Source organism: Ovis canadensis, chromosome X (assembly GCF_042477335.2).
Source record: "Ovis canadensis isolate MfBH-ARS-UI-01 breed Bighorn chromosome X, ARS-UI_OviCan_v2, whole genome shotgun sequence".
NCBI lineage: Eukaryota > Metazoa > Chordata > Mammalia > Artiodactyla > Bovidae > Ovis > Ovis canadensis.
In genome coordinates, this window is record NC_091727.1 from 116,822,601 (window position 1) to 116,848,060 (window position 25,460).

The 25,460-nt window shown below is 45.3% G+C and overlaps 1 protein-coding gene across 27 annotated transcripts in view; it reads left to right on the top strand.

The window, feature by feature from the left end:
• Positions 1 to 25,460, top strand: part of SEPTIN6 (septin 6) — a 156,022-nt gene that overhangs the window by 90,261 nt on the left and 40,301 nt on the right. For all 27 annotated transcript variants that reach the window (XM_070290859.1, XM_070290857.1, XM_070290858.1 and 24 more), the window contains 2 exons: positions 6,036 to 6,150; positions 15,161 to 15,356. In XM_070290859.1, coding sequence (XP_070146960.1) covers positions 15,190 to 15,356 — 167 coding nt within the window. In that variant the 5' untranslated portion in view covers positions 6,036 to 6,150; positions 15,161 to 15,189. The remainder of the gene's footprint in view (positions 1 to 6,035; positions 6,151 to 15,160; positions 15,357 to 25,460) is intronic.

Here is a 25,460-nt window from a genome sequence, read left to right on the forward strand (position 1 = left end):
CTGATGCACAGCTGGAACTGCCTTCACTCGTTCTTCATAACGTGATCCTTCGAATATTCAATTAAAACACGAAATTGGCATGTCCTCAGGGGAGGAGGCAGAAGAGAAAGAGAGTGGTGTTTCTGCCTGTGATATGAAATGTGGTATAACGTATTTCAAAACCGCAGGTGCCTGCAGATGAGGTGAAAACAGGAAATGCAGTTGGGGAGGGGAGTGGGGGCTCCTCCAGTTCTCAGAAGCACACTTTCATTTTTGCCTTCCTTTCAGCTGCTCTCAGACTCTGCATCCTAATTACCCCTGCTGCAAAGCTGAGTGAGAACTCTCTTTTCTTGTATTAAAGATGTTTTTAAATTACACAGGTAATGTGTGAATACATTCATGCTGTAAAAGAATCAAACAATGCAGAAGCGCACTCACTACCCGCTTTGAGTAAGCCCCTAGTTCCGGTCCCCTTTCCTGAGGTAGCTTGAGTTCTGGCTTTTTAAGAGATCTTTTTGGTTGCCTTTCTCTGCACTCACATTCATGTATGTGTTAATACACACATGTAGGGATTTTTGCATGTATTGACTCATACTGTGCTTATTGTTACACAGCTTCTGTTTTTCTACTATAATATGTTTCAGATATTCCCATCAGTACCTATAGACCTACTGCATTCTTTTTATGTATTGGAGTATGGTTGATTTCTTGATCTTTGGGCTCCCCTCATTGCTCGGCAGTAAAGAATCCACCTGCGATGCCTGCCAAAGCAGGAGACGTGGGTTCAATCCCTGGATAAGGAGGATTCCCTGGAGAAGGAAATGGCAACCCGCTCCAGTATTCTTGCCTGGAGAATTCCACAGACAGGGGAGTCTGGCAGGCTCCGGTCCAGGGGATATCAAGAGTCAGACAAGACTTAGTGACTAAACCACCACCACCATAATTGATTTACAATGTTGTATTAATTTCAGGTGTACAGCAAAGTGACTCCATTATACATATATCTACTTTTTAGATTTATTTCTCATATAGGTCATGGCAGAGTATTGAGTGGCGTTCCCTGTGCTATACAGTAGGTCCTCGTTAGTTACCTATTTTATTAATATATATATTGTAGTGTGTATGTCAATCCCAATCTTCCCATTTATCTCTGCCCCTCCTTATTCCCTGGTAACCAAAAGTTTATTTTCTAGATCTGTAATTCTATTTCTAGACCTACTGCATGCTTTTTAATGGCTGCAGAATATTCCAGAATGTGCACTTACCATAATTTAGTTAACTATTTTCCCATTGTCGGCTATTTAGGGTTTTTTCCCCTAAGTTTTCAGCATTATAAATAGTACTGTAATGAAGTTCCTTGTATTGTATGTACATGCATCTTTGTATACGCATGTGAGTTTCTGTAGAGTAGATTCTCAGGGAAGGTTGCAGGGTCATGGGAGACGAGCCATTTAACATTTAGGTGGCTCTGTCCTTTCTAGCATCTCAGTTTAAAGCCTCAGACGTGGCACCACCTGATACTCAAGATGGTAAGAGTTTAGTGACAGATGTGCTGGGCCAGGTTGCCAGTTCCATCTCCTCTTGTGCTCTTTGTAATCCAGGGACATTCAATGAACTGCAATCAAAGCAATCAGGCCCTCAATTAATCAGGCCACCTTAAGGAGAAATAGGAGAGAGATAAACTACCAGAGGTTCAGAGAGGAAGGGGGGGTGTGGAGAAACTTCCGGGGGCTGTCATAGGGTCAATGTCCACTCAGCCCAAATTCTGTCCTTTTCACCTCTATGTATTTACCTCTGAACAATGGGGACTGATATTCATAACGGTGACCTTGACATCTTCTAAGATTCAGCAAAGCAGGAGTGAACAGTGCTCGCCAGACAGGATTTCCTAAAGCAGGAACTGCATTTACAAATTCATTTTTGAAGCTTTCTCAGCTACAAGGACTGAGACATACAATTTACTGTTTAAATCTTGGTTAGCAAGAGAGACACATTACTCAGATTCCATGTTCCCTAGTTCCTAGTACTGGACACCAGATAAAAAGACAGAAACAAAAAATGATTCTAAAAGTTATCAGTGGCCTTCACCAAATCCAGACCAATGGTTATTTCTTTGTAATAATTCCTGACTTCAACTTTGGCCTCTGGTGATAGAAAACTAATTGGGTCATCTCTTACTTTCCTGATCATTTCCCTCCCTCTTGGAAGAATTCTCTTCGTCTTCCCATTCCTTACTTGTATATTTCTTATATTCAATGTTTAGTTCTTTTCTCCCTGTACTGTCTCTTGAAGAACACATCCAGTTTCATACTTCTCACTCCTAAATTTGTCTCAGTCCCGAATTGTCCCTGAGCATGCAATTCCATATAGCTAAGTACATACTGGACTTCTTCGGGATAGATATGTCACCATAAAATCAAAACTATCTCATTTTCTTTAATATAGAAAATGCTTTTACAAATCCAGAAAAGAAAGACAAGCACCCATTTTAACAAAATGGGCAAAGACACGGATAGGCAACTCACATATACATAGACACAATCGCGTACACAGTTGAACAATAAAAAAATATTCACTCTCACTAATAAAATGCAAATTAAGTGACATGATGCCATTTTCCAGTGACAAAATTCATGATGGTTAAAAAGTCTCAGAAGCTCAGTGCTAGTCTAAGTATGTGTAAACAGACATGCTCACACATTGGTGTTGGAAATAGACATTTGTAATATTCTGTGTTGAATGATTTCTCAATGTGTACCGAAGTCTTTCCAATGTGTGTGCCCTTGGACCCAGCAGGGTTTAATTCTAGGAATTTAGCTTAAGGAAATAATCAGAGACTATGCAAACGTGTAAGGACATGAATTATTACTTAAAATGGTTGCAAACTTGGAAACAGGCTAAAGGTCTAGCAGTGGGAGATGGGTTGAGAAAATGTGGTAAATTCTTACAATTGAATGCTACATGGCCAAAAAAGTATTGTTTTAGAATATACTTAATTACTCAAGAGAACATCCATACTATATTAAGTGTCAGGTTATCAAGCCAAGTGATGAAAAGGAATATATATACAGAATTATCCCATTTTGTAAAAAAAAAATAGAGATAGAGAAAGAAGTATATAGACTATAGGGAAACACACATAAATATTAGTGGTGATTATCTCTGGAGAGTGATATTATGAGTGATTTTTATTTTCTTCTTTATAGTTTTCAATATGTTTTAAAATTTCTACATGAACATTGATTACTCTTATAAAAATCTGATAAATGTAATTTTAAAATAATAGCTGTTTAAAATGAGAATCTTCGACTTTTCCACTAAAGCACCCTCTCCTGGCTTCCCTTTTTCTGCCCTTGGTGCCATCAATCCAGGCTCCCAAGCCTAGGACCTTGCAGCCTGACAGCTTTGATTGTTCCTTTACTCTCTGCCCCAACACTCACTGAGTCTCATTCTTCCTTTAGAACAGCTCTCAAATTTGTTCCTCTCTCCTGAGTCCCAAGTCAGATCCGTTCATTTCAGCCAGCATTTATTGTCACAGTGCCTGCTTGTCACTCTGCCAGTTCAGCGTTATTGGAGTCACCCCTAATATGTCTTCCTGCCCCTGCCCTCCCTCTCCTCCCACTGATCAAGTGCCCTGCAGCTCAAATGATGTTTTGAAAACACCACTTGTGTCACGGTCCTTCCTGCTCAAAACACTCAAAATGCCCCTTTCAAACCCCATTGCCTGGGGAATAAAGGCCATATGTTTTCTTCAGCTATTTCAGGCACTCACAGCACTGGGCTAGGTGGGAGATAACTGTGGCCATTTGAGGGGTGTTTGGTGAGGTTTTGGCAATGAACTCAATCTTTAAGAATAAGATACGGAGTCCTCCCCACTGCCCTTCACTATCTTCAGTTTGAAAATTCCCTTTCCTCACCTTTTGGCACTTGGACCAGAGGCCTTGGAGCAGTGCGAAGTTTCATGGTGCCGAATTTGGAGACAGGAAGAGGCAGCCAGGGGCGATAAAATAGGGCTCAGGAAACCTCGACTCTGAGTCCGTCCCAATTTCTGATCTGCTAAGTAGGAGGCTCCATCAAGAAAGCAGATGGGCTCCTAGGTTTCTGTCTCTCCTGCAGCCTTGAGGACCAAGAGTGAACGGTGGGAAACTTATATCTCTCTTTGATTGTTTTGATAAAAAGAAGGAGAAAGGGGTGAGGGAAGGCAAAGAGGGGCAGATGTAGAACAAGCCCTGAGTGATGCAGGCCACACATGAAACTCAGCTGTCTTCAGGTACCCCTCTGGGGTCCAGAATCTACCAGCCAGGACCAAGTGATGGCATATGGTTGTCTGTTGAGAATACTCTGCTGGAAGTGTGTGGGGTGGGATGTATGAGGGTAACCATCTTGCCAGATGGCAGTCACGGGCACTTGTCCTATCTCTTCAATGACCTGGTGACACCGATGGGAGTTGGATCCCATGCTGGGGGGAGGGCTGTCTGGGAACCAGTGGTGACAATGCCAGCTGCTGAGGGGCTCCCCCACCAAAGCAGTCCGTCTGTCTCAGTGCAAAAGTTTACCCTGATGATCTGAGTCGAAAAGCAGGGCCCGTCCAGCCTGAGAGGTGCCTGCTAGCACAGCTGGTGGTGCTGGGATAGGACTCCTGGCACCTCCTATGTCCATTTTGGATTGCTCTTGGCACCTTTCTGCGTACGGAAATCTCAGTGGACTCCACCAAACAGAAAGTCTAACTCCCTGTGTAGCCCACCCTCCTGTCTAGCTCAGCTGTCCCCCACTTCCCCTTTCGTCTCTGCACCCCTCCCTGGGGGCCACTGGCACTTAGCTGGCTTCTTGAGTACAAGCAGGCCCCTTTGGTCCCGCCCCCTGGCTCCTTGGAAGCCTTCCTCAGTGTGAGGTTCTCCCTGTTTTGTAGAACTGCTAACAATGAGAACCCTTGGGACATGCAGGCAGAGCAAAGGCCCCCTGCTTTCCAGGGCTGCAAATGGCTTACTTGACCCTGATGGAGACCAGGGAACCCGGGGCAGGCTGAGGGCAGCTGTGTAGCTGGACTGTCACAAAGTGTTCCATGGCATTGCCTATTGTTTGAGGGTCTGAGGGGAAGGAGAGTGTCGCAGTGCAGTGAGAGCTGCAGCTACTGTTGCTGGCGTGCTTATCACACTCTGTGCCCCATGCTCAGGGCATGAAGAGCATTATCCTATCCAGTCCTCACACCAGTCCTGCAAGGTAGTAACTACTACTGCCTGGTTTTACAGATGCGGAGATTTTGAGAAGTTGAATAAATGTGTCTGAGGTCAGGAGGTGGAGACTGTGGGACTCCCACTCAGACCTGCCTGATTTTTAACCTGTATGTTGTGCCACCTTGGTTAGATCCCCAAAAGTGCCCTAGAGAGAGGAGTAATTGCTTTTTAAATTTTTATTAATTTTTTTTTTTTTGGCTGCCCTGGGTCTTGGTTGCCCAGTGTGGGCTTTCTCTAGTTGTGGTACGTGCGCTTAGTTGCCCCTCGGCATGTGGAATCTTAGTTCCCTGTCCGAGGAGCAATGACTACATTGGAAGGTGAGTTCTTTAATGGTGGACCACCAGGGAGGTCCCAGTAATTGCTTTTGTGAAGTTTCTTTGTCATGTTTGCTGAACACTTATATGTGTTTCAGGCTTTGTCCTAAGCTCATTACATGTGTGTTAGCATATTGAGTCTCTCAATCACCTGTAACATAATATCGTCTCCAACAGAGTTAACCCAAGAATGGGAACCTCCAGCCCCAGTGTTCTCATCCTCTGACCCCACCCCCCCACCCCGTACAAGCCCTCTCTGTAGTTGGCTGCGTGTGAACTGTATTGACATTCATTATGGAGCCTCAAGGATGCCAGAACCCAAGAATCCATGATTTGTAAGCTAATGGGTCATTTTGCTTTGGATTAGGAACTAGCTAAGGGGAGATGAGCCCGACTCCCCGAGTGTGTGTTCCTTCCTAGCACAGAGGGCACTGGGATGGGAAAAGTGCAACCCAGGTTGCTTGTGAGCACGTCCTCATTTTCTCTCCTCCCTCCCTTTCCAAATTAGGGTGAAGGTTGCCGAACAGTCCCCCTGGCTGGACATGTGGGGTTTGACAGCTTGCCCGACCAGCTGGTGAATAAGTCAGTCAGCCAGGGCTTCTGCTTCAACATCCTGTGCGTGGGTGAGTATTTCCATAGCAGGAAATTCTATTACAGAATATGGATCCTTAATGGCTGGATGTGGCTTGGCAGGTAATTAGGTTCCATAGTGTGTCGTTCTGATCTATTTGCAAGAGTATTTCTCCCCGTCTTCTTCTTTTATCCCTCTGCTTGTTTTGTGAGCAGCTAGCTGTAATTACACTTTTTTTTCTCTGCCCAGACCAGAATGTGGGGCCATCCCTTGAGGGTGGGAGGAGCTGAGCTGTGTGACACCCAGTGGAAATTCTGTGAGGGAGCTGACCAGTTCTTGTCAGGTTTGTTCTGACTGTAGAGAATAAGAGCCAGGGCAGAACTGGGAGGGAGGTAACGGCTGTGGAAAGATGCCTGCTTCCCAGCTGTGGGCAGTGGGTTGGGTCTGTCTGTTTCCTCTGCAGCCGTGCTGTGCTTGGTACACTTTGAGCTTAAGCACAGGGACCACACAGCTGTGTGGCAAGTTCTTTTATTCCCTTTAAGTGTATCTATGCCTGGATCTTTAGTCTCAAGTGTGGGAACCATGTCTTAGTCACCTCTACTGTGCTAATCACAGCACAAAGAGAGTTCAGTGATGTACATGAAATGAATGAATGAATTATCCCCGCAGGAACCACTCACTATACTTCTCAAACACTTTCCCATGTTAGCAATTTGCGTCCTTACTAGGACTCTGGGAAGTGAACAGAGCAAGTGGTATTCATAGCCTCAAGGAACAGATGGAGACCAAGAAACTCCAGAGGATAAGGGACTTATCTCCACACAGGTCAAGTGGTAGAGCCATGACAAGGACCCAGGTCTGCCTGACCCTTTGTTCCTCCCACTGCTTCTGTAACTGCTGCCTGCAACACCTCTTGAGAACCCAGAAGCGTTTTGGAAACTGTCACACTCCAACCAAACACATCTGAGGAATAGCAGTTCCCTGAAATTCTTTAAGAATCTCTCTCTAGACCTTGCTGCCGTGCTGTGCTCAGTACTGTCCAACTCTTGGCTGAGACCTTAAATAATCCCAGATTTACAAACATGATCACAGCATATAATTTTCACTATACGGTGCAGTAAGGCATACCTGCATATTTTCAGTGACGTACCTCCAGACCATAATGGCTGTATAAATACCATAATAATGGCAGTTTTCATGCCAATTAGAACACTCAAACGCTTGCTAATTGCCTTTTCTTATTTTTGTATAGAGCTTATGGGGAGTTCATTCATGTTGAGGGTCTGAACCACAACTGAATTGCATATTTTACTCTAATGTAGTCTAAAGTGATGTTTTCTAACTAAGGCCATTCCTTTCTGTGGGACTCTTTTATTTTTTTGTCTCCATCCCTGGCACTCCTCAGATCATTTCGTGGAGCAGAATAACTGCACTCTCAAAGACAAGTAGAAAAAACAAAGCCACTTCTACAACTGGGGGACAGGTGGTCAGCTAGGCTCACTCAGTAGCGACAAGACTCACTCCCACTGTCCAGCTCTGAAGTCTATGAGATGAAAATACATGCTTCGCAGATTACTTATCAGGGGCCTGAAAATCCACGTCTAAGCTGTTAATTCTTCAACTGCCAAAAGTTGACCCATGGTTATGATGAAGTTCTATTAGGAGAGGGATACAAAACAAACAGCAGCTGTGGTGATCAACATCAAGATCAAATGCCATCACATCCAATATTAGCACTGCCAGATCTTTCCCATCTTTGGCTGATGGCCAACTTATTTCACATAATATTTGATTACTGAAAACTTCTGCACAAACATGATGGAGTCCCTTGGCATTCCTCCCAGAGCTCCGGATGACCTGCGCTGAAGTTGAAGGGACGAGAAGTGAAGGCCCACCCATGTCAGCCTCTCAAACCAATCGCAGTTGGGTGGCTGGTACAGCTTTGGGAGAGCCTAAGTGTGGGGTAATTGGCCATTCGGACCACAGGCTCTCCTAGGGCCCAGAGGAAGAAGCAGCCAAGCTCCAGGCAAAGTGGGCGGGAGAAATAGTAAACCCCCACTCACCCAGGCAGTTACTACTGTAACTGCTTCACTGTGCACCTGTGGGGATAGAATTGCTCAACTGCCGGGGACAGACCCTCCAAGAGAAGGGGAGAAAGGAGACCCTTACACCCAAGGAGTCCCCTTCTCTTCCTCTCCCTACCTGAAGTTTCAGGAAATGGCTGTCCTAGTAACTCCCCTTTTAGCCCTGCGGGTGCACCCCTTGCGTGCACCTGCCCAGATTGGGTTAATTTCATTCCCCATCCCTGATCCACAAAAGCCTGCAACTCATACATCCCCGTCTCTGGCTGGGCTCCCAAGCCTGTCCTTGCTCTGAGAACCCACATTTTGGCCCTAAGTCACGAGTGGCTTACAGTAGCTCTTCGGCTGCCATCTCAGCCTGGCCATGGGGCGGGGTGCTGTCGCTTACTTGGCGAAGGGTCCATGGCTTGGCCGCTGAAGGTGATTGTTTCTCTCACAGAACCTTCAGTGACCATACTTTCGTGCCTACTGCCTGTGCATAACAGTCAGTTTTACTCCCTTAATGATGGCTAGAAAACCATTTTGTTTGCATAGGGTATGTTTCCCAAAAAAGGATTTTCTTTTCTGATCAAGCATTTTAAGTAAATTTTAAGTAAATGTAAAATTATACTAACCCCAGCCTTGGTTATTAACAGAGACCTAGGATATTTTCGTCACAGCAGTGTTCATCTGGTGCTAGGCTCTGATCAGAGGCTCCAGCAGCAGAGTGAGTACCCTACACACATATGTGCACGTGTGTGTGAGGGAAACAGGCTTCCCTGGTGGGTGGCTCAGATGGTAAAGAATCTGCCTGCAGGAGACCTGGGTTCAATCCCTGGGTCAGGAAGCTCCCCTGGAGAAGGGAATGGCTACCCACTCCAATATGGAATTGAGAGGGAGAATTTTTATGAATCAAGAGCATAGTTTTTATGCAAGGGCCCCAATAATAACATCTACGATTATTTTTAAAGGGCCAGGCACGTGGGTGTGAGCATATTATGTCTCCTTTCCAACAGCTGACAATAAATACAATAATTACTGAATGGGATGAGATTCCCCTCCCCCCCTAAAAAATCTACTAGTCCCTTAGCTTTAGAAATCACTAGGATCCCAGGATTCTAGACATAGTACAGGAAGCCTTGGAGGAACCACTTGAGTCAGCAGTGCAAACATTCGACTAGGAAGGAACCCCAAAGAGATTCAACCCTCTGAATGTGCCAGCAACAGAGAATGCCTGTGAAGAGCACAAAGGGTCATAATGATAATATTTACTTTGAAGCTGCTCAGGATTCCAGGCTCAGCTGGGCTCTGTTGAACTTGGGGGGAAGAAAACATACAAGAGAAGCAGGATTGAGGCTCTGCAGAAGGAGGGGAAGGGCAACTAGCATTCTCTCAAGGTCAGGGGGCGATGGTTTCAGCCCACCGTCTCTGGGAGAGGCAGCCGTCCACTTGTCTAAGAAAGGCTGCCCGTGATAGTGTGCTGGTCAGCATCGAGCAACCCACTCTCAGGAGAAACCTTGCCGTGGTTTATAGCATCTGCTGGTTTCCCAGCTGTCATTATTCTTACCATGCTGCTGTTGCTACTAAGTCTCACCATAGCTGGTTTTAAACTGCATGAGGGCTTGGGAAGAGCTGCAGGAAGCCGGGCAAGCCAGCTCCAGCACACCACTGTTTGCCAGGTCTCTGCAAGATGAGGAAGGCATAGAGGGCAAGGTCACAGAGTCAGACAGGACCCTTTCCCCATCCATAGGCTCCCTTGGCCAACAGGAGTTCCTGGAGAGTTTCCTTTTGGATACCTCCCGGTTGAACTCAAAGACATCTCTCTTGGTTTTTTCCAACATTCAAAGCCAAAACAGACAAGCTCCATGCGACTCTGAGTTCTGTGCCAACAGAGATTGTGGCTGTCCTGTTCATTGCTGTATCCCCAGCTCCTAAATCTGTGCCTGGCTCCTATTAGAGGTTCTAAAGATTTGTTGACTGACTGAACCAGCATATCGCACCTATTAGACATGGGAGCATATATGGGCTCCAGTGTCAGACTGCCTGCAGTCAAACGCTGGCATTGTCACATCCTACTTTTGTGACCCTGGGTCAGTTTCTTCCTCCACATTTTATAGATGAGAAAAGTGAGGTGCAGAGAGACTGAAGAGCAGGGGCAGATGCACGCAGCTAGGAAGTGCTTTGGTTAACTCATCGGTAAATTAAGGACAAATAGTATGGGCCTTAGGAAGCATCACTATGAATAAAGCTAGTGGAGGTGATGGAATTCCAGTTGAGCTATTTCACATCCTAAAAGATGATGCTGTGAAAGTGCTGCACTCAATATGGCAGCAAATTTGGAAAACTCAGCAGTGGCCACAGGACTGGAAAAGATCAGTTTTCATTCCAATCCCTAAGAAAGGCAATGCCAAAGAATGCTCAAACTACCGCACAACTGCACTCATCTCACACACTAGCGAAGTAATGCTCAAAATTCTCCAAGCCAGGCTTCAACAGTACATGAACTGAGAACTTCCAGATGCTCAAGCTGGATTTAGAAAAGGCAGAGGAACCAGAGATCAAACTGCCAACATCCGCTGGATCATAGGAAAAGCAGCACAGTTCCAGGAAAGCACCTACTTCTGCTTTATTGACTAAGCCAAAGCCATTGACTGTGTGGATCACAACAAACTGTGAAAATTCTTAAAGAGATGGAATACCAGACCACCTGACCTGCTTCCTGAGAAATCTGTATGAAAGTCAAAAAGCAACAGTTAGAACCAGACATGGAACAACAGCTGGTTCAAAATTGGGAAAGGTGTTCATCAAGACTGTATATTGTCACCCTGCTTATTTAACATATGCAGAGTACATCATGTGAAATGCCGGGCGGGATGAAGCACAAGCTGGAATCAAGATTGCCAGGAGAAATATCAACAACCTCAGATATGCTGATGACACCACCCTTATGGCAGAAGGCAAAGAAGAACTAAAGAGCCTCTTGATGAAAATGAAGGAAGAGATGGTGAAAAAGCTGGCTCTAAACTCAACATTCAGAAAACTAAGATCATGACATCTGGTCCCATCACTTCATGGCAAATAGATGGGGAAACAGTGGAAACAGTGACAGACTTTATTTTGGGGGCTCCAGAATCACTACAGATCGTGATTGCAGCCATGAAATTAAAAGACGCTTGCTCTTTGGAAGAAAAGCTATGACCAACCTAGACAAAGTTATTAAAAAGCAGAGAGACATTACTTTGCCAATAAAGATCTGTCTAACCGAAGCTGTGGTTCTTCCAGTAGTCATGTACGGATGTGAGAGTTGGGCCATAAAGAAAGCTGAGCACCAAAAAACTGATGCTTTTGAACTGTGGTGTTGGAGAAGACTCTTGAGAGTCCCATGGACGGCAAGGAGATGCAACCAGTCAATTGTAAAGGAAATCAGTCCTGAATATTCATTGGAAGGACTGATGCTGAAGCTGAAGCTCTAATACTTTGGCTACGTGATGAGAAGAACTGACTCATTGGAAAAGACCCTGATGCTGGAAAAGATTGAAGGCAGGAGAAGGGGATGACAGAGGATGAGGTGGTTGGATGCCATCACCGACTCGATGGACATGAGTTTGAGTAAGCTCCGGAAGTGGGTGATGGACAGAGAAGCCTGGCGTGCTGCAGTCCATGAGGTCACAAAGAGTCGGCCACGACTGAACTACTGGACTGAAACTGAATGCACAAGCTTATTTGGGGGAATACAGAGGAAAATATATGTAAGGTATTTATTTACAATGGTGTCCACATAAGTAGGTGCTCCAGAAGCAATAACTTTTATTATTATTACTCGAACCTGCTTGTTTTATGGAAAAAGAGACTGGAATCCAGAAAAGGGGGAAAGGCTTGGCTTAGGTGACATAGTCATTTAGTGATAACCCGCCTGGGACTCTGCATTTAATCACTTGCAACAACTGAATTGCATGAGGTACCGGAGGATGCAAACATTAACTGTAGATGAGGAAGAGGCTTAAGCTTTTCTTCGTCACAGTGGTGTTGAACTCAGGGTAGAGAGGTCAACACCAGACTATCCCAGGGAATATAGTTTGAAGAAGCAGATTTCATATTTCATGTTTTAAAATGAAATCTTGAAAAAAAATCTAGTCTTTCCAGGTTCCTATCTACATTAAGCAAAGTGAGAGGAAATCCTCTCTACTGGTGGAGATGACTTAAAAAGGGTTAAGAAAGCCTGCTGTCCACTCTTGAGGGAGGAGGAGAGAGATATTGATCCTTGGGGACTCCTCAGGTTTCCTGCTGGAATGTAATGGCCAAGTCCCCACCTTCCTGCAGGGGCGTGGAATCTGCTGACCTGATGTGAGTTAGGCTCCCCTCCCACCCTCAATGCTCAGCCCAGGACAGCATCCCAGGCTTAGGCTGGGTCTGTGCCAGCCATGGAGAGGGAGAGAGTTCCTCGCCCCCCCCCCCGCCGCCCCCCAGCCTCCACATTGATGGCAACCTGGGCGGGAGCACTGAGAGCAATGGGACCAGTTCTTGATTTTCTGCCCTCTTCTCGTGTTGCAATTCATCACAACTCCCTAGACACCCGCTGGGTCTTTTCTTCCAGACACTCATCATTGAGTGTCTAATTTCCACAGCCTTTTTGCGCTGGCAGGCATCCGGATGGTCATTTTCCCTGTTGCCCTGCCCTGCCCAGGCCGCCCAGCCTCCCTTTCTCCAGCTGCACAAACAGGGTGGGCCCCTCCCTCTGCTCACTGCTCCTGAGGGCTCTGTGTGAGCCTCTGCTGGGCGCTCCGGGGAGTCCTAGAAGCTGCCCGTCCCCTGCTCTCCAAGAAGTCTTAGGATCAGGGAGTCAGGGGCCAGCTCTTGGTGCTGGGGAGTCAGGGCCTACCATGTCTCAAGCCACTCAGCAGAGAGCTCATGGAACAGGAGAAAGGGGCTGAAAGTGGGGATGTAGAGGGACGATTTATTAGGCATGAACAAAGACGGGCTAAAATGTAGCTTGAGCCTCAGCGCCCGAGGGAAGGCGAGTTAGGGGGAGGAGCCACCCTGGTTTCCCAGCTCAGAGGTGCTGGCCCCTTTACAGTGGAGCTGCGCCCCACTTCAGGTGGGGAGGCGGATGTTGTGTGCCATTGCTCGGCCAAGTCTGCCACCTCCCATGACAGGGGCCCCCCACCTCGCCAGATTTTTCTGGGGATGCAAATACTTCTGGTGCTCTTAGGGAGGGAAAGAAAGGGCCGCTTTTGAGAGAGTGTTTGCTGCTAATAGGTGTAGCAGATCCTGGCTGGAAATGTGATCTGTGTAAGGAACATTTCCCTGCACCCCGGCACTCAACCGCATTAGTCAGACCTGGCTATGAAATCGGGCTGGGGGGCCGGGTAGTCAGGCTGAGTTGAATGTTCTCCTTGTTTTCCCTCTCTGTCTCACCAATCTCTCCACACAGAGAGAGCTCAGCAGAGACAAATATTTTTTTCTTAATTTATTAGTTTTTAATTGAAGGATGATTACAATGTTGTGTTAGTTTCTGCCCTACATCAGTATGGATCGGCCATAGGTATACATATGTCCCCTCTCTCTTGAGCCTCTCTCCCACCTCCCACTCCATCCCACCCCTCTAGGTTGTCACAGAGCCCTGGTTTGAGTTCCCTGAGTCATACAGCAAATTCCCACAGGCTATCTATTTCACATGTATTGGTGTATATGTTTCCATGCTGCTCTCTGCATTCAGCCTACCCTCTCCTTTCTGCCACTATCCACCCCCACTCCCCCACCGTGTCCATAAGTCTGTTCCCTGTCTGTGAGAGACAGATGTTTTTAAAAGCACCTCCTGTATTCATAGCTCATTATTCGGGATGAAAGAGGTTTGCAAGATGCAAAGCTAGACACACCCAGAGGGTGGAGGAGAGATGGACCATTTATGGGTTATGGGTTGAGCAGCTATAACCCCAGCCCTGGACTGCCCTGGAGATAGTGCTGTCGGTCACAAAGAGGGACTTGCCAGGCCAGGATTTGTCCAGGGCAAACCCACTCCCCACCTCCTCCCGACCCTGCTCCCCATCAGCAAGACCTGTCAATTCTTACATCTCAAGGGATGGGAGCAGGGAAGGGGAGCAGAGGGGTGATGATAGCGGGGCAGCCCAGGTCTCCAAAGCGCAGTCCTTGGCTCTTGGCAGTGGCTTAACATCTGTTGCGGCTCTCGGCTCTCAGGAATAACCTCCAAGAACCTTCACCAGTCCCCACAGCCCTGCCCCCACTCCCTAGTGTGAAAGCCAAGACTTTGAAATTCCAGTGGTTGAATTTATTAGTATCCTGCAGCCTGTTAGTTAAACAAACAAATGACTGGCTTGTTTGAAATCTAAAGGGAAGGATAATTTGTGGCCTGCTGAATTCCCTCCCCATTAGCTAAAAATGGTCTCCCCACTGGGATGTGTATCCCCTGCTGTCTGGGGCTGGCAGGGAATGGGGGGCCGGTGCTGAGAGGAGAGAATATTTATTTGAGGAGGGACTTCTGTCCCTTCTTTTAAACTTGAAGATAGCCCTTAAATTTTTCTTATGAAAGATATACAAGTTCCTTGTAGAAAACTGGGACAATAGAGAAAAGCATAAACAAGGAAGTGAAAACCACACACAACCCCACCACCCAGACATGACTATTTGGTAAGAGTACACTGTATGCCCTTCCAGTCGTTTCCTAGGCATGACCCTGCCTCTCCATCACTGCCTTTTAACACGGTTTCTTTTTCTGAGTGTAAAAACAATGCATGCTCAATTTTCAAATAGTACAAAAATGTGAAGACTAAAAGGAAAATTACCCTCATTCCACTATCCTGAGATGACTACTGCTAATACATTGCTGCAGTTCCTTAGGCTCCTTTTCACTTAACTGAGATCACCTAGTCCATCTAGTTCTAGGCGCTCTTCACTTAGTGTCTTACTGTGTATAGTCTCCCATGTCAGTGACTATACATCCAAAATATGTGTGAATGCATCACAATTCATTCTTTCATTTTTCAGGAGAGACAGGTTTGGGCAAGTCCACCCTCATGGACACCCTGTTCAACACCAAGTTCGAGGGGGAGCCAGCCACCCACACACAGCCGGGTGTCCAGCTCCGGTCCAATACCTATGACCTTCAAGAGAGCAACGTGGGGCTAAAGCTGACAATTGTTAGCACGGTGGGCTTCGGGGACCAGATCAACAAGGAGGACAGGTAAGGGAAGCGGTGGAGTGGAGAGGCGGGTGGGAAGCCCACGGGGAGGAGCTCACCACTGGGTTCTTGCCAGACCTCCTGTCAGATGATGCAGGCTGTCAGCAGAGAGCTCACTAGCACCGCCTTCTGCCGGGGTTCCTGTCTATTTCAGTGCTCTACTCCACATGCTCTGCCAAAAGCAGGATGTCTTTTTCCTTCATTCAGCAAACATTTATTGAGTTCCTACCTTGTGCCAGGTACTGCCATGCTCTAACAATCTAAAGAAGAATGACCTTGTCTCAGACCTTGAGGCAGTCACGGGGAAGCCTGGTCTTAAATCAACAAGTTCCTTTGAGCATGACCTCCTCTGTAAAGATCAGGGTACAATGTTACAGTGAGAATGGGAAGGAGAGAACAGTCAGCTCCACTCAGGGCAGGGTGTGGGGTGGGGAAGGGGGTGGGGAGAGGGGTGTTCAGGGAGGCCTGCACAGAGGAGGTGTGCCTGACCTGGCCTTTGAAGGGCAAACGATTTTGCTCGACAGACAGGGAAGTTTGAAAAGGGCATTCCAGGGAGGGACAACAGCTTGTATGAAGGCAAGGGCTGTGGAAGACCATGGCATGCTCTAGGGGACGGCACTTGTTCTGTTTGGCTAGACCAGGAGTGAAGCTAGTGAAGGTTGTTTCAGGACTGCCACTTGCCCACGACCCTCCAAAGCCCTGGGACTAATTTCTAGTCATTGTGTTATTTGCTATTTCTTGGAGGGCCCTTCAAATCATATAAGCTTAGGTCCCCATGATAGCCACTCTGTCCCTGGGCTGGTGCTTGGCATGAGCTGGGGAACAGTAAGGGTAGATGAGCCTGAAGAGGTAAGAAGGGGCCGGATCATGGAGGGGTTAATGGAATATGTGGATATGGGGCCACTGAAAAGCTCTGTAAAGTAGAATGATGTGGTTGGATTGGCCTTTGCAGGGGGGCTTTGGGATAGTATGGGCATGGGCTGGAGAGCAGGAAGACCAACTAGGAGACTGTTGGACCAATTTGATGGAGGCCAGGAGTAAAACAGGGAAGAGGAGACAGATGGGGTAACTGTTGGGTAGGTAAACTCAAGAGGACTTGGTAGAGAGGCTTGGTGTGAGGTCAGGAAGGCAAAAGAAGAACCTAGAATAAATAAGGCTGAGATTTCTGGCTTTGGAGAGTGGACAGATGGTGGTGGCATTCAGTAAGAGGAACTCAAATAGAACCAGGTTTAAAAAGAACCAGTTCTGTTTTGGACACGGTGAGCTTGAGATGCCCGTGGCCTGTTGAGAGAGGAGGCATCCTTCATCGGTTGGCAGGTGAATGTGCAGGGTTTCGAGGTGAGGAAAGGGTCTGTGTTGGCAAAAGACTTGGGTTATCAAGGTAGAGGGACTGTGTTCCAGCCGCAGACATACGTAAGATCATCCAGGGAGTGGAGTTGAGCAAGGTGAACACTGGGCTAAAAACAAAAGCCTGGGGATGTTAAGTCAGCAGATGGAGGAAAAGACATCCTGGAAAGAGACTGAGCTGGAATAAGCAAAGAGGTGGGAGGAGAGACTGTGGGCGGTTGAAAATGGTGTGCCAGGGAGGGCTGGAGTGAGGCTCAGATGAGGACAGGATGAGGGCTGGGTTGAGGTGGGGAGGGGTCAGACACCATCTGCATTTAACTAAAAATCACATGTAATCCCACATGCTCTTCGCAGAAAAGGTCATTCATCATTTTGAGCAAAGTGTCTGCTCATCCTTTGAAAATCCCCTTGCTTCTTAGCAAATTTATATCCCAAATTTTTCTATCTTTCCCTTAAAATAACAACAGCCACACTCGTTTCCTTATAATGAATAGATATATTTAGCTCCTTAAGATTTGAACTGAATTCTGTTTTCCATTTGCAATTCTAGACGAAGGACACCTCTGCTTTTTATAGGCTTGTTTATTGTGCTAATCTTGTTTGGGGGAGAATAAATTAAACCCTGGGGGAAAGGGGATATTTGGGTCACAATATGAGTGATTAATCTCAGCTGCAGATTGCTCAGCATCTCCTCAATTAAATATCGTACGGTTCTCAGTAACATACGCTTGACACGCCGAACATTGGAAAATGTCTGGATAATGATGGTTTGGGAGGGCTGAACTGATAGAACCCCTTAGAGGCTAATCTGCTTCTTTTATATTTTTAGTATGCTTACTGTTTGTCCTAATTATAAGTGTGATACATGCTTACATTAAATAACAGAAACTCGAATAAGTAGAAATGAGAAGCCTCTAGGAAATGGGCTGGGGAACAGGAGTAGTGAGTTCCAAGGATTTGTAACAAAAAGCCATGTTTTCTCCATTCTGACAAGGCCACAAAGGCATAGATAGATCAGTGCAGCTGCACTAAAATAGAGCATCAGAAAGCCCTGCTTTACCCAGGATGCGGAGGTAAACTGAGAAAAGCAGGGACGAAGGCTAGAGCCTGAGGAAAGCCACTATTTTTTAAGAAAAAGAACCATAAACTGGACTTCATTAATATTAAAAAGATTCACACTATTAAGGAATTGAAAAGACATGTCACAGACAGGGAGAAAACATTTGCAGATCATATGTCTTATAAAGGACTTGTAACCAGAGTATTTTAAGAAAGCTTACTTTTCCAAAATAAGACAACAACCCAATTAAACAAGTGAGCAAAAGATCTGAATACACATTTCACCAAAGAATATACATGCATGATTCATAGAAACATCAAAAGATGCTCAACATCATTAGCCATTCAAGAAATGCAAATCAAACCCACAACGAGTTATCACTTCACACCCACTAGAATGGCTATAACCAAAAAATAGAAAACAACAAGTATTGGTGAGGATGTGGAGAAATCAGAACCCGCATGACACTGCTGGCGGGAAGGTAAAATGGTACAGACACTTTGGAAGAGTGTGGGAGTCTCTTCAGAAGAGACTTAAACACAAGCTTGTCATAAAAGCCAGCAATAGCACTCCTAAATATATACCCACGGGAAATGGAAATGGGAAGGCCACCATTTGAAAGATGCTGGAGCAAAGGAAACTGGAGGGGGAGACAGAGCACAGGCTGGAAAAAAGCGTGTGCTTAGGAACCTAGGCTTTGGGCTCTGACAGAGCTGGGTTTGGCCCCATCCTGCTACCTATTAATTCAGGGATGTTGCATGGGATGTTTTTTTTTCGGGTCTCAGCCTATCTATCCATAACCAGTGTTGTGGTTCTTATGATTGCAAGAGTTATAACCATCAGGCAACTTGAAGGGGAAAGGGGGTTTATTACTCACAGGTCCTGGAAAGGAGAAGGCATACCTGGGGCCACACAGCAAGGTCAAGGGTCAAGGGTAGAGAAAGAGAGAGAGGACCTGGGCCAGGGGTTCTGATTTCCCTGGGATCAAGGGTGGGTGAGGGTGGATGGCCTGTAGTTTTGCAGGCTTGCTCTTTATTGGTGAATTTAAAACGTGAGAGAGAAAACAAGTGGCTTAAATGGTCAATTATAGAAATTCACCAAGATCCTTAAAACAAAGAAGCCTGGGGTGGAGGGGTGAGGGGGTGGGGAAGGCTGGTTCCTTATCTTTCTGTGGCTGGCAACGTGTTTATTCGAGATAGCCGTCCTTGAAGTAATGTCTTATTGAAGTGGATGCCTCGGAAATCAAAGCTTAAATCAGGCACTTGAGTTACAAAAAAATGCAAGTTACAACTGTCAGGGCTCACCCGACAACTCAGCACTTAAATTCTTTTTTGTAAGTGTTTTTGGCAGTGCTGGCTCTGCTGAGCGCAGGCTTTCTCTGGTTGTGGTGAGTGGGGTCTACTCTATAGTTGCAGTGGCTTCTCTTGTTGCAGAGCACGGGCTGCAGAGCGCGGGCTCAGTAGTTGGCAGCTTACAGGCATATGGAATCTTCCTGGACCAGGGATCAAACCCGTGTCTCCTGCATTGGCAGATAGGTTCTTAACCACTGGACCACCAGGGAAGTCTGGCACTTAAATTCTTTATGCCTCAGTTTTCTGTAAAGGGGAGATGGTGATAATACTAGTATCTACCCAGAAGGTGATGGGGGAGGCATACTCCACATGTAGGAAATGCTTAAACAGTGCCTGGCACAAGGTAACTAATGAACAGAAGATATTGTCATGATCATGACTTTTATTGGTAGAAGAATCAAGGGAGAGTTGTATCATGTAGCATATGGGAGGATATGATAAATAGTGTCCAGGAAGACAAAAGCTGAAAAATATTGGGACTTCCCTGGTGGTCCACTGGTTAAGACTCTGAGCTTCCACTGTAAAGGCAACAAGTTCCATCCTTGGTCAGGGAACTAAAGATCCAACATAACCGTTTGGTGTGGCCAAAAAAAAAACAGAGGAAAAATATTCATTAGGTTTGGCAACATGAATGGAGGTCATTAATAAATACACTTAAAGTAATGCTCAAAATTCTCCAAGCCAGGCTTTAACAATATGTGAACCGTGAATTACCTGATGTTCAAGCTGGTTTTAAAAAAGGCAGAGGAACCAGAGATCAAATTGCCAACATCCGCTGGATCATGGAAAAAGCAAGAGAGTTCCAAAAAAACATCTATTTCTGCTTTATTGACTATGCCAAAGCCTTTGACTGTGTGGATCACAATAAACTGGAAAATTCTGAGAGATGGGAATACCAGACCACCTGACCTGCCTCTTGAGAAATCTGTATGCAGGTCAGGAAGCAACAGTTAGAACTGGACATGGAACAACAGACTGGTTCCAAATAGGAAAAGGAGTACGTCAAGGCTGTATATTGTCACCCTGCTTATTTAACTTATATGCAGAGTACATCATGAGAAACGCTGGGCTGGAAGAAGCACAAGCTGGGATCAAGATTGCTGGGAGAAATATCAGTAACCTCAGATATGCACATGACACCACCCTTATGGCAGAAAGTGAAGAGGAACTAAAAAGCCTCTTGATGAAAGTGAACGAGGAGAGTGAAAAAGTTGGCTTAAAACTCAACATTCAGAAAACGAAGATCATGGCATCCGGTCTCATCACTTCATGGGAAATAGATGGGGAAACAGTGGAAACAGTGTCAGGCTTTATTTTTGGGGGCTCCAAAACCACTGCAGATGGTGATTGCAGCCATGAAATTAAAAGACGCTTACTCCTTGGAAGAAAAGTTATGAACAACCTAGATAACATATTCAAAAGCAGAGACATTACTTTGTCAACTAAGGTCCGTCTAGTCAAGGCTATGGTTTTTCCTGTGGTCATGTATGGATGTGAGAGTTGGACTGTGAAGAAGGCTGAGTGCCGAAGAACTGATGCTTTTGAACTGTGGTGCTGGAGAAGACTCTTGAGAGTCCCTTGGACTGCAAGGAGATCCAACCAGTCCATTCTGAAGGAGATCAGCCCTGGGATTTCTTTGGAAGGAATGATGCTAAAGCTGAAGCTCCAGTACTTTGGCCACCTCATGCGAAGAGTTGACTCATTGGAGAAGACTCTGATGCTGGGAGGGATTGAGGGCAGGAGGAGAAGGGGACAACAGAGAATGAGATGGCTGGATGGCATCACTGACTCGATGGATGTGAGTCTGATTGAACTCTGGGAGTTGGTGATGGACAGGGAGGCCTGGCGTGCTGCGATTCATGGGGTCGCAAAGAGTCGGACACGGCTGAGCGACTGAACTGAACTGAAGAATAATAATTCTAGGGGTATTGTGGGTGAAACTAGTTTGCCATGAGTGAATGGGAGATAAGGAAATACAGGCATCAGCCTAGCAAAAGGAGCAATTGAACAGAAAAATGAGTCCAAGATCAAATTCCTGTTTCTGTGAGAATTTAGCATTTGTCATTAGCAAGGAAAAGAATGGACTATTCAAGAAAATGTGCTGGGGAAATAGGTCATCCATCAGGAAAAAATAAAATGAGACCCTCCCACACAAGTACCAGTCCCCAAAATAGATTCCAGCTGGATTAAAAACAATTTCTAAAAATACGAGGAGAAAACATAGGAGAATATTTTTGTAATTTTGGAGGATAGAGAAGGCCTTTCTAGTTGTGATGTAAAGTCCAGAAGTCAGAGAAGACTGACAGATTTAAATTCGTTAAAAGTTAAGCAAAACAAAACCTTTGTCTTGTGGATGAAAAATGTCGCCTGCCTTATCAATAAACAAAGGATGTTACATCCAGGCAGCGTCCACTGAGGCCACCCACAACAGTGCATTCCATGGGGACTCAGGATGGATGGAGAAAAGCAGAATACTAGCCCTGGACAGTTAAGATGCCTATCAAAGGCATGATTTCAATGAGCCCCGCCAGACTCTTGCCTCTTTCCATACATAGAAAAGCACTGCGCTCATTAACTTGAGATGTCTGGTTTTCTTTAACTAGCAGTAGTTTTTTGATGGCCTGACTACCTGGATTTTGTTGCAAAACCCGCTGGATATCTTGTCTCCTCTGTTACCTCTTCGGAGCAGTCCCTTAGAGCTGAGAAGGTGTCTTCTAGGCTTAAGTCTTCAGTTTTGTCCACCAAATAAAACATAATTCTCAGCTTCTAGGTTGTGCATTTTTTCAGTCAGTAGTCTATTGAAAGATATTATAAGCAAAAGCAAAACCGAACTACTGATGGGGAGAAAATATTTGGAACCAATATAGCAGACATCGATCCCTGGGTTGGGAAGAGCCCCTGGAGAAGGGAACAGCTACCTACTCCGGTATTCTGGCCTGGAGAATTCCATGGACAGAGGAGCCTGGCAGGCTATAGTCCATGGGATTGCAAAGAGTTGAGCACGACTGAGTGACTTTCTCTTTCACTTTTTCATATAGCAGACAAAGTGTTTTTCTAAAATGTAAAAAGAACTTCTGCAATTCAGGGAGAAACAAGTAGTTGACAGAAGGGGAAATGTAAATGGACCATCAATATATAAAATGATGGTCATTCAACTTCTTCAGTGATCAGGGAAATGTGAAATGAAACAATGAAGTATTTTTTTCATCTATCAGATTTGCAAAAATAAAACATAAAAATACAATATCCATTAATACCAGCTAATTTCATTCATCTTGCTGGGAGTGTAAATTGATACAGATTTTGTAAAGGGTATATTTGACAGTATCTATAAAATTTTAAATGTGATAAGCTAATTCCTTAAAATAAATCTATATATATATAAATATACATCCTGTTGATTTTGTTTCTCTGGAGAGCCCTAACTAATACAACCATCAATATCAATAGATATCAGGGCTTCCCTTGTGGCTCAGTGGTAAAGAATCTGCCTGCCAATGCAAGAGACACGGGTTTGATCCCTGGGTCAGGAAGATCCCACATGCTGCAGAGCACCTAAGCCTCTGTGCCGCAACCATTGAGCCTGTGCTCTAGGGCCTGAGAGCTGCAACTGCTGAAGCCCACACGCCCTAGATCCTGTGCTACGCAACAGGAGAAGCCACTGCAATGAGAAGCCCAACTAGAGGGTAACCCCCGCTCTCCACAACTACAGAAAAGCACATGCAGCAACGAAGACCCAGAGCAGAAAAGAAAATTAAATTCAGTAGATATCAAGTTTTTAAGTCTCAAAATGAATTATTTAACCATTAAAACATTTCACTCTAAAAGAACTCTTGTTTCCAAACAAAATAAAAAATGAAAAAAAAAAAAAAGAAATGTGAGTATCTTTTGATCCAGCAGGTCCATCTTTAGGTATACAGCTTAGAGAAATGATTGCACATGTTTGTAAAAGGCCCACAGAAAGGATGTTCACTGTATCATTGGTTCAGTTCAGTCGCTCAGTCGTGTCTGACTCTTTGTGACCCCATGAATCGCAGCATGCCAGGCCTCCCTGTCCATCACCATCTCCCGGAGTTCACTCAAACTCACATCCATCAAGTCGGTGATGCCATTCAGCCATCCTATCGTCCCCTTCTCCTCCTGCCCCCAATCCCTCCCAGCATCAGAGTCTTTTCCAATGAGTCATCTCTTCGCATGAGGTGGCCAAAGTACTGGAGTTTCAGCTTTAGCATCATTCCTTCCAAAGAACACCCAGGACTGATCTCCTTCAGAATGGACTGGTTGGATCTCCTTGCAGTCCAAGGGACTCTCAAGAGTCTTCTCCAACACCACAGTTCAAACGCATCAATTGTTTGGCGCTCAGCCTTCTTCACAGTCCAACTCTCACATCCATATATGACCACAGGAAAAACCATAGCCTTGACTAGATGGACCTTAGTCGGCAAAGTAATGTCTCTGCTTTTGAATATGTTATCTAAGTTGGTCATAACTTTCCTTCCAAAGAGTAAGTGTCTTTTAATTTCATGGCTGCAGTCACCATCTGCAGTGATTTTGGAGCCCCCAAAATAAAGTGTGACACTGTTTCCACTGTTTCCTCATCTATTTCCTATGAAGTGATGGGACCAGATGCCATGATCTTCGTTTTCTGAATGTTGAGCTTTAAGCCAACTTTTTCACTCTCCACTTCACTTTCATCAAGAGGCTTTTTAGTTCCTCTTCACTTTCTGCCATAAGGGTGGTGTCATGTGCATATCTGAGGTTACTGATATGTCTCCCAGCAATCTTGATTCCAGCTTGTGCTTCTTCCAGTCCAGCGTTTCTCATGATGTACTCTGCATATAAGTTAAATAAGCAGGGTGACAATATACAGCCTTGACATACTCCTTTTCCTATTTGGAACCAGTCTGTTGTTCCATGTCCAGTTCTAACTGTTGCTTCCTGACCTGCATATAGGTTTCTCAAGAGGCAGGTCAGGTGGTCTGGTATTCCCATCTCTTTTAGAATTTTCCACAGTTTATTCTGAAATTAACTGTATCATTGGTTATGGAATGAGAAAAAATTTTAAGCAGTCTGAATTTCCACCAAGAGGGCAACTAAATGAGCTATAGTACTGCCATACCATGGACCTGTACTTAGCCATATAAAATAACGAGTTAAGTCTATACATACTCACATAAACAGGTTGCTAAGTGAAAACAAGAAGTTGAAGAATGATACACAGATCATGATGCCATTTGTATAAATCTGCTGCTACTGCTGCTGCTGCTGCTAAGTCGCTTCAGTCGTGTCTGACTCTGTGATGCCATAGACGGCAGCCCACAAGGCTCCCCCATCCCTGGGATTCTCCAGGCAAGAACACTGGAGTGGGTTGCCATTTCCTTCTCCAATACATGAAAGTGAAAAGTGAAAGTGAAGTCGCTCAGTCCTGTCGGACCCTTAGCGACCCCATGGACTACAGCCTTCCAGGCTCCTCCATCCATGGGATCTTCCAGGCAAGAGTACTCTTTCCCAATAAAACAAACATTTCTCCCTTTCTCCCCCTCTCCTTCCCTCCCTGCCCCTCTCTCTGTTTATAGAGACATAGAAATAAGTCTGTATGAATAATCAAACTAAAAATAGTAGTTACCTCTGAGAATAGTAGATTAAGTACACATATTGCTTGCATGATTATGAATAATTTTTTTTAAATTGAAAAAATTTCAAAGGAAGCAGATATACTGGGTGTAGACTGCTCCATTAAAAAGCTTTTCTGAGCTGGGAAAAAGATAAAGCAGCATCCAGAGGGAGGCAGGGTGGTCATGGGTGAATTTTATGAGGATGGAAGAGATGAAAAGGGCTTGAACAGGAGCAGAAACTTCAAGGATAGATAGGAAGAGGCCAATGTAAGGGAAAGAATCCATAAGACATAGTAACCAGTTGACACGGGGGATCTAGTTCAGGTTATAAAATTCTGAATGCCTACTGTATGCCTTGAGAAGGAGATGGCAACCCATTCCAGTATTTTTGCTTGGGGAATCCCATGGACGAGGAGCCTGGTGGGCTACAGTCCGTGGGATTGCAAGAGTTGGACACAACTTAGCGACTAAACCACCACTGTGTGCCAGGTACAGTGTGAAGGGCCAGGAATACTAAAAAATAAGGGATAATCTCTAATTAAGGAACTCACAGTTTAGTAGAAGGGGCAAATATTTGTGCACAAATTCTACATAATATGGTAAGTACAGTAACAGAGATGTGTGGAGAAGGACTGTGGGAACAGGCAATCCAGCCTGGTGGTGGGAGTATATAGTTTGGAGGCTGCAGAAAGGGGAGAGGAGGTGATCAGGAATGACTGGGCTAAGTTTTCAA